This window comes from Prionailurus bengalensis, chromosome A1 (genome assembly GCF_016509475.1).
Source record: "Prionailurus bengalensis isolate Pbe53 chromosome A1, Fcat_Pben_1.1_paternal_pri, whole genome shotgun sequence".
Lineage (NCBI taxonomy): Eukaryota > Metazoa > Chordata > Mammalia > Carnivora > Felidae > Prionailurus > Prionailurus bengalensis.
In genome coordinates this window covers 128,201,643-128,211,187 of record NC_057343.1, presented here as the reverse complement: position 1 = coordinate 128,211,187, position 9,545 = coordinate 128,201,643, and the positions used below count along the sequence as shown (strand labels likewise).

At 35.8% G+C, this 9,545-nt stretch overlaps 1 protein-coding gene across 1 annotated transcript in view; it reads left to right on the top strand.

The window, feature by feature from the left end:
* Positions 1-7,655: 7,655 nt before the first annotated feature.
* The window catches only part of PDE4D (phosphodiesterase 4D), a 563,022-nt gene continuing 561,132 nt past the window's right edge, over positions 7,656-9,545 (top strand). Inside the window, exon 1 of the mRNA XM_043590836.1 lies at positions 7,656-9,016. Coding sequence (XP_043446771.1) covers positions 8,970-9,016 — 47 coding nt within the window. The 5' untranslated portion in view covers positions 7,656-8,969. The remainder of the gene's footprint in view (positions 9,017-9,545) is intronic.

Genomic DNA, 9,545 nt, shown 5'->3' with positions numbered 1-9,545 from the left:
AAGAAAAAAATAATCCCAGGCCCCCTGTGGGGTTTACATTTTAATGATAAAATTTAGCCATCTATTTTAATGATAACTGGAATACAAAATGAAATATTAATGTCTCCATATAGATGGTTGAATACAAGATGTTGAAATAATATGTGTGTATGTGTGTGTGTATATATATGTGTGTGTGTGTATATATATATATATATATATATATAATAACTACAGTTATTTTATAAATATCACAGTTACAGTTGCTTTTATTTATTCTTTTAAGTGTTGTGTGAGTGTACATGTGTATGTATATTGGGAGCATCAGTTGAGGTCTTCCTTTTAAATTGCATCTGGCCTGCACACTTTGATGTAGCCTCTAACTTCCTATTAAAATGACTATGAAAATATACCCTCCAAAAATACAACTAAAAATTACTAAAACCCGGGATTGATGATGATTCATTGCTAGAGTATTAAAGAACAATAAATTAGGTTGAGGAGATAGATAGATAGATACACACACACAAAATATATATTTTTAATGTTTATTTATTTTGAAGAGAGAGACAGAGCATGAGTAGGGGAGGGGTAGAGAGAAAGAAAGACAGAATCTGACGCAGGCTCCAGGCTCTGGGCTGTCAGCACAGAGCCCGATGTGGGGCTCCAACCCAGGAACTGTGAGATCACGACCTGAGCTGAAGTCAGACGCTTAAACCACTGAGCCCCCCAGGTGCCCCACTACCTAAAGTTTTCTAAAATAAATATGCCAGCAGACACAAAGGTGGATCAAAATTACGAAGTTAGTGTTTGAACATACTCACATATTTGAGCTGGAGTAAACTAAACATGAACTATTATCAAGATGTATAATCTTAAGTTTCGTTGTGCAGGTAGACATGGCTTTAGTGTTGATAGTTCTAATTCTGAACGCGTGCTGCTTCTGGCCCCAGCTGTAGTGTTCCCTTCAATATGGGAAAAGAATGAATCAGTTATTTATTTCTGTTTTTAACACTTAGCATTGATTCACCGAATAATACTGGTGGTATATTTGAATTCTTGAATATAAATTTTGAATTTGACTGTTTAGCTCCGAGTTTTGAAGTTGGATTCTCAAGTCTATCAGAGATTCTGTCTGACAAATATTAGAAACTTGGGTTTTATATTCCAATACATATATATCAGCTACAAATGAGTATTCTTCCTTAATTAATACTAAACATTTTTTTTCTCTTCGTTGGTGTTTTCATTATGCAAATATTACATGGAAGTATTCTCACTGAGAAGATTAATTAATTTAAAAACATGTAAAGTAAAAAGTAAAATTAGTTTTTAATGAGGCTCACTCTGACTTCCCTATCTCAGAGGTAATTAGTTTGCCAGTAGTTTGGTATATATCCTTCTGGTTCATTTCTTCTACATTGGCATAAATCTATATTTATTTATACCTGTATATTTAAAATTATTTTAACTGTATCAAAAAATTCATATTAAAGATATTATTCTGAAAACCTAAGTTTGGTTTTTATTTTTTGTTTTTTTGTTTTTTTTTACCTAATATTTCAGATATTTTTCCAAGTCATTCTTTGGAATCTATAATATCTCTTAAACATGGGTGTATGTTAAAGCTCTCCTTTGAATTTTGAAACAAATATGATATAAAGCCTTTAGAAAAGTTAAAGGTAGAAATAAAATATAATTCCATTTCATAAGTCACTTCCAATATGATCTCATTGTTTTCTTTCTATTTTTTTTCCATTTCAATTTAAGTAAGTTGCAGACCCAGTAAAGCGTCCATATTTTATTACATTTTCTAATGATTGAATTTAAAGTAGATGTGAACAGCATTTAAAAAGCTCTCTTCTCATTACAAAGCATTTTTCTGTAATTTACCTGAGTAAGTTAAAAATTACAATAGCCTATGAATTTGCTATTATTTCTATGTTACAGATAAGGAAATTGAGTCTCACAGAGGTTTTGTGAGTTGTTCAAAATTACACAAAAAGTAAAAAGCAAAACCTGAAATTAAGGGCTCATGTTTTGAGACCTGAAGACAGAATGCAAATTCAACTTTTCTTTTCAATGTTGCTGTGGATTTTTTTTCACATTTGATTTTTGAATAACAAATATTAAGTGCTTTCTTTGTATTCTAGCATTAGGTATCTTAATTCTTCTACCTCCAAAAATATTGAGTGGAATTTAGCAAGCATTCTAAATACTCCAATTATGAAATGTGTTGTGTTTGATGATATGAGAATTTTTTCCCTATAAATATATTTATTTATCATTTAAGATGAGAAGATGATGGCTATGTGATTCAAAATGATTTGTGTTAGTTAAATCATGAATATTTCTACCAAAGCAACTGTTGCATTTAGTTGATCAAAATAGGTGTTTCATGATTTTTTTGTTCCCACTTTTCAATGAGTGGCTATATCCTTGGTTGTAGATTACGTAGAAATCGGATGCGCCAGCAACTTGCTAAAACATGCCACAGTTCCCTGACTTAGCAATCAAAACCATAGCTTCATGAAGAGCTCCTCTTATTCCAGTTATAAATGTGCTGAAGTTATAAATGCCTTCAGACTTTGCTACAACTTGCCAGAAGTGGGAAGTCATCACTATCAACATGGTCATTAGTTAACATTTACTGAGTGCCAGCTATGTTTTTGGTGTTATAAATACACAGAGGAAGATGCTGTTTCTTTCCAGAGGGATTGGTTTTCTGTAAGGGTGGGAGACAGAATTTGGTCTTGAATGTTTTCTCTACTGGGAGGTAGAGGTGGAGAATGTGCAATAATCGTGCATGTCATTCTATGTATTGGAATGCCACTCTCACCTGTTTGTGTGTATATATATATATATATATATATATATATATACACACTTAAGAAGTACACATAAATTTCATTTTTATTGGACAATTTAAAAAATATACTATTTTTCTGATGTTAGGTGAAAAAGTCCTATCTCCCAAGATATCCAATGACTGTAGCTTCTATTTCCTAAGATATAATATATTTATACTACAAATATAGAGAATGTGCTTGAAAAGAGTTTATAGAGGTATTTACATATGTACATATTTTTATACAAAATCCGTATGTAGAATAGAGGGGTCATTTTGTTTTTCATTTGACAACTAAGAGACAAAAGTTATGCAGATTTCTGAAAAAATGGGACACTTTCCTGAAATATCTGAACTAATAATTAGTATTCATAAAAGATTAATAAGAGACCACCTTTTGGACCCTTGACATTTCATATATAAATCTAGAGTTGTTTTATTTCAACTAGGTTAATTAAGAGGTGGTCATTGATATTAGCCAACAGGTACAGCAGAGTGTGATGGTGACAGATAGATATACTTTAGCAACTGAAAATACAGTTACATTCTGAAAATGAAACTCAGGGAAATCAGTGAGGTAAGTCATTACACCCTCCCTATTAGATAAGTGACTGGAGAGTTTAAGAAACACCCAAGTTCAGAAACTAGGGTGTGTCTGTATTACGCTAAGCTTGTATTAGCATAAAGGTCAAACTTAATCTTTTGTATTATACTCATTGTCAGGGAAGCCTATCATTTGAAGGGGTCTCAAGAGAATGGAGTCTTGAGACTGGCAATAGAAAGATAATTTTCTTAGAAAGTGTTGATTTTGTGTCCTTACCCCATTATGTTTTTGTAAACGTTTTTTAAGGACCAGATTCCCTTTAATAAACCAAACCTTGAAACAAAACAGATAGAAGCAAAGGGGCTCTGGTTGAAACCTGGCCTCCCCTATGCCCTGTTTTGCCATGAATTTGCAAAACCACAGGGCTCCCAGGAATTTAGTTCAAAAACCATCACCCTTGCAAGCATAATACCCTAGCCAGGGTAGGAGAGGACTGTAATTATTGGAAAAGAGAATGGGGACTCTAACTAGTAAATACTTCTCTGATTCTGAGTGCAGTAAACAATCTTTCATGAAAATGCTGATTAGAGTATTGTGGTTTATACTGAGTTTGTAGTTTACACTTCATCAATAAATTGACATTTTTTTATTTGTTCTTACATCAGCCTCATATGAGGATGGTTAATGTGAGTCATTCCCTGAAAGACTGATTACTCTTGTGTTTGCTGTGGGATTAAGATTAAAAGAGAGAGCAAGAGAGAGGGAGACAGAGAGAGAGAGAGAAAGAGAGAGAGAGAAACCAGCCTTTGTGCCAGTAAAGCTAAGCCTGCACCAATGCTGTAAGGATCTAACCAAGTTTGTGCCAATCTATGATGCCCTGAACTCCTTTAGGTGATTGGGATCAGCCATAAAAGTCGTCTTCTATGTATGTCCTCGTATTTCTTAGAAGTTCTATGAAAGGAAGGCTATGTTTTAGTAGGGAAAAAAAACAGATTTTGATTACTCTAGTCTATCAGTGTTATTCATTGGTGAAAATCTGTTTTTAAATTACAAACCTATTAGTTCTGCCCATATGTTGTTTCTTGAAAGCTACACATTTGTAAAATAGTGCATCTTGTGAAGTATTTGTTTGTAAAATAGTAGTTCTAGCTATGAAGACCCTGTTTCTAATATACATAGAATAAAAAATGCTGGAAATAAGCTATTACTATCCTCTAAGCAAGTCCATTTTGCCATATATATTACCTTGAGTTTTCAAAATTCTCAATTTAGGGTTGTTTATTAATGTATAGTCTTAGTTCTCTGAACTGTGAAATAAATTACATTTTTTCTTTGTTATCCCTCAAGCAGAAATTTGGCTTTTCTACTATTTATCATAGCTTCTCAGCTGTGTGCCTTTTCATTCTAATTTGCTATACCTTATTCTAGAGAATTGTGTTTGTAAAAATAGAAATAAAAAGCCCAGAAAAGTCCACTTGAAAAACATTCAGTTGACGTCTCCTCTTGGTTTACATGTATTTTAAGTTTCCATGTCCTGTAGTAATCTGATGGGTAAATCGTATGAGTGTTTTTTATTTCTAAAGTTCTTTGCATATACCATTGCCCACAAACGGAAACATAACTAACAAGTAGAGAGTGTTTAACTGTGTGGTAATTGAGAAAGATTCAGGGATATTTGGGATATCCTGTGGCTCATGGGCATTCCTCTGGCATATGAACAGAGTACACTAGGATGAACTAAAAAAAATAAAGAAATTTCAAATAGATGTTATCTGTTATAAGGAAAAATCAATTTCTGCATGACTTTTTACATACTGTACTGACCCCTTTCCACAGAGACCTACTTTTACATAGAGTGAGGATTAAGTATTAGTTTGAAATTAATGTTCATCATCATATCACCACCACCATCATCATCATTATCAAACAAAACAAAACAAAACACTGACCTGTCTATCTGAATTCCCTTCCAGATCTACTGCTAACATGATATGTGATGATGAAGAGACACTATCCTTTTGGAAACTCATCTCCAAAATTGTTCATAAAAAATACCGTACTCTCCTCAGCATGATTCTGTGAGGCTAAAATAATACTTACAAAAAAAACATTTGGAAGCATTAACACTAATTCAGTGCTATTATTATTATTATAGAGGCCCTAATATAGTGGTAATTCATGCAGGCTCTGGAGCCCAACTTTCTTGGTTCAAATTGTGACTCTTACTAGATGTTTGACCTTAGGCATACTACTTAATATCACAGTGCCTCAATTTCCTCATCTGTGGAATGGGGCTAATAATAGTCCTTACCTAATAGGGTTGTGAGGATTAAATGAAATAATGCGGTGAAGCCTGTAGTACAGGGCCCCAGGGCAGGGGCAGGGAGGGCATCATAAATTTTCCTTGTTCTGAAATAGTAATATTTACATATCTCATATAATATAAAATTTTGAATTATTCTGTGACACTTGATTCACAGCATTCAAAGCTTATCAAAAACACTTTAGATGGGGGAACCTGGTAGCTCAGTTGGTTAAGTGTTGGACTCTTGATTTCACCTCAGGTCATGATCTCATGGTTCCTGAGATAGAGCCCTGTGTTGGGCTCTGCACTGACAGTGCAGGGCCTGCTTGGAATTCTCTTTCTTACTCTCTCTTTTTTGCTCTCCCCTCCCCACCCCCACACATGCTCTCTCTCAAAATAAATGAATAAACATAAAAAAAAAAAAACAAGGGGCACCTGGGTGGCTCAGTCGGTGAGCGTCCGACTTCAGCTCAGGCCATGATCTAATGCTTCGTGAGTCTGAGCCCCGTGTCGGGCTCTGTGCTGACAGCTCAGACCCTGAAGCCTGCTTCAGATTCTGTGTCTCTCCCTCTCTCTGCCCTTCCCCTGCTCATGCTCTGTTTCTCTCTGTCTCAAAAAATAAATAAATAAATAAATAAATAAATAAATAAATAAATAAATATAAAAATTAAAAAACAAACAAAAAACAGTTCAGATGGAAGTTTTCTGGTTCAGATCACAAATGACCTAATGGAAGAGATTTATTCCTTTTAGAAAAAGGAGGTCATGAAGACACTGCATAGGTACAAGAAATCCCCAAATATATTCTCAAGTTTCTTTCAAGCTGTGGTGCCATCTGAACCTATAAGTTCAAATTGCTTTTAAAGGAACCACTCAGTTCTTCCTCATCCCAGGAATACTTCCATTAGGATCAGCATTTGATCAAAATTAAAGCTCCACAAAATCATGGCAGTTTTCAAGACTAAATTTATACCTGGTTTTGAATTTGTGGGAAATCTCTCCCTGCTTCCCTCAACTCTGGGTAATATTTTCTGTGATGACAGGGCCTCACTAGGGAAATCCTAACTGAAGCTAATGGCATGATGTATTAAATGTTGCCAATATTCCATTTAATATTAAGCAATTACATAACAGCTTTATAAAATGCCTAAGATAAAACTGATACATTTATATTGAGTACACTGCTCCTTGTAAGGTCCATTCTTTCACTGATCTTCAACAAACACCATTTAAGTGCCAACCTACTATTACAAGAGTTTACTATTTTATTCTTGTTCCAAAATGGCATCAACAGTGATGGGGTGCTTTCAGGGGATTGTTGAAGAATTTTTGCAACAAAGGGTAAGCTTGAGGAAATATTAACCGGAGGCATTGCAATGCTTTATCTCAGCACTCCTCAAATCCACACACCCCCTAATCAAACAAGCAGCTTTATGACATGCGCAATTGCTTATAACCGACTTCTGCAGAACTGGCTTCCACAGGATTTCCTGTCCAAAAATTACCCCCGGTCATCTGTAGCTAAATGGTTACAAATCAGTAAAGTTGGCAAGACACTCCTAGCCCAATATATATGTGTGTGTGTGTGTGTGTGTATACATATACACATACATATATATATGTATATATGTGTATATATATATATATTTTATTTTTTATTTTTAAAGAAGATCAAGTGACCAAACCCCATCATTTGCAAATTCTCCCTGGACTTCTTTTATTCCCATTCTTTTCACTGGTTAAGAAGGGAAAAATGAAAACAGGCAAACAAAAACCCTCCCTTCGTAGTATGTTTGTTCAAGGTGTCATTTCCCTGGGAGGTAATTTACAGATTTCTTAGCGCCTAGCTTGTCTTGCCTGATAATCACTTACTGAAAGAAATGTGCTCTTTAGGGCGAACTGTTCCTTTAACCCCTTTGGCTCCCTCTTCCTTGGAGGCGAGCAGGGCGTGCTGCAGTGTCTGGGAACCCACCTAGAGGGCCCCCTTGACGCCAGCACATCCCTTGTCAGGCAGCTTCTCTGCAGCCGAGAGGGCTGCTGCAGAGTTAATGTACAGTACCACGGAGCCTGCAAGTGTCCTGAGCTGCTCACAGCCGGGCGGCACAGCCCAGGGCAGACAAGGCGACTGCGAAGATTCCAAAGGTTCTGCTGGATATCCGGAGCTGGGAGACCCCAGCAGGAGCCTGTTGCCTTTGTGTTTTAAAAGCATGCAAGGTCTGTATAGCTTGGGCATGAGAATCTTTCAGAAGATGTCAGCGCATCAGAGTAAATGACACCTATTGGGGAATTGAATTTGGGATAAAAACGAGAGAGAGAGAGAGAGAGACAGAGAGAGAGAGAGAGAAGAGAAGAGAAAAACAGCGGGGGAAGAAATTCTTAGACAACGTCTGACTTGCAGCCGTGAAATTCATTTTCTTTCCAAATCAACATAGGAAAAGCCCGCACATGGTTTTGATAACAAATTAAAGGGGTTTCTGCAGTGAAAGGATCAATAGCTTAGTCATTTTACTTAAAGAGAGCAGACAGCCTTATTATGGGGTTAGGCGGCAGCAATGAATTTCCTCATGACAGCACCTTCTGAAGTCATGATGGTAGCTAATGGTAATCCTGTCTTGCAAAGCAGAAATTGCTCCTTGCCTTCCTACTTTTACCGTTGAAAACCAGCAATTGTGAGATTTGGGAAAGAAGTTGGCTTTGATGATACATGGTTTCTAGCCCCTCTGCCCACGTCTTTGTCCGACGTGTCTCAGAAGGCATCTCTGCGTTAAAGTGACCACACATGAATATGTGCCTAAGAAAGAAGAAAAAGCAATATTCATTTCTAAAGGACAGCATGGCAAAGCAACCTGAAGTTTTCCATTTCCCTTCTCACACTTCTTTAACAAGGATAACAAGAAACTGTCTTTTGACTCCTTTTTTCCCACATTCCAGAGTCCTTCCCGAGAGGATGCATTAATTTACACTCTAGGCAGTTGGATTTTACCAGGACAATATCTGCCACCATTTAGGATTAGCGATTGAACTGGTTATTATAGTGGGTCAACTACCAAGTGGAACGTAAATGGATGGACCCATACCTGCAGTGCTCTGTGATATTTCTTTTTTCCAAATCCTGGAAGGGCTTTTGTTGTTGCCATTTGTTTCTGGGGGGATTTTTTTGGAATTCAATACTTGTTGCAATAATTGCCCATGATAGCTGCTCAAACGGGAGAGTTGGAATTCATCTATGAAAATCACTTCATGTAACAAACAGATGAGACAAGGAAAATATTAATGACAGAAGATCTGCAAACATGATGCATGTGAATAATTTCCCCTTTAGAAGGCATTCCTGGATATGGTAAGTAATCAATACCCCCTTCAGTTCATAAAACTCAGGATTATGAAATTCCATGACAGGTGCCAGAGGTGGATTTTTCTTGAAGAAGAATATTGGTATCAAGTGAGGAGGAAAAGTAAAACATGTTTAAAACCAAATGTTGTCTGAGAAAGTCATGATTATGCAATAACAAATTACTTATTAATATAAAAAGATCCCCAAATAAGAGGACGTTTACAATTGCTAACATTTCATAGAGAAAAAAACAAAAAACAAAAAAACAGTAGTTTTGAGAATGGCAGATATGTAACAAATAAATTAAAGAAAAAGGGAGGTTTTTTTTTTCTTTTGTTTTCTTTGATTTGAAAATTCCCTGGGGATGGACACACATGTATTTCTGACACTGAAAGTCAACTTGTTTGGCCTTAGTTCTTTTTGAATTTCCAAAAGGAGGTTAAGGGACAACTTAGAATGTGGCCTCAGTTTTAAAATAATACTAAGATGTGTTGGTACCTCACATTTAAGGAATATTTTAACTATTTAGAGATAT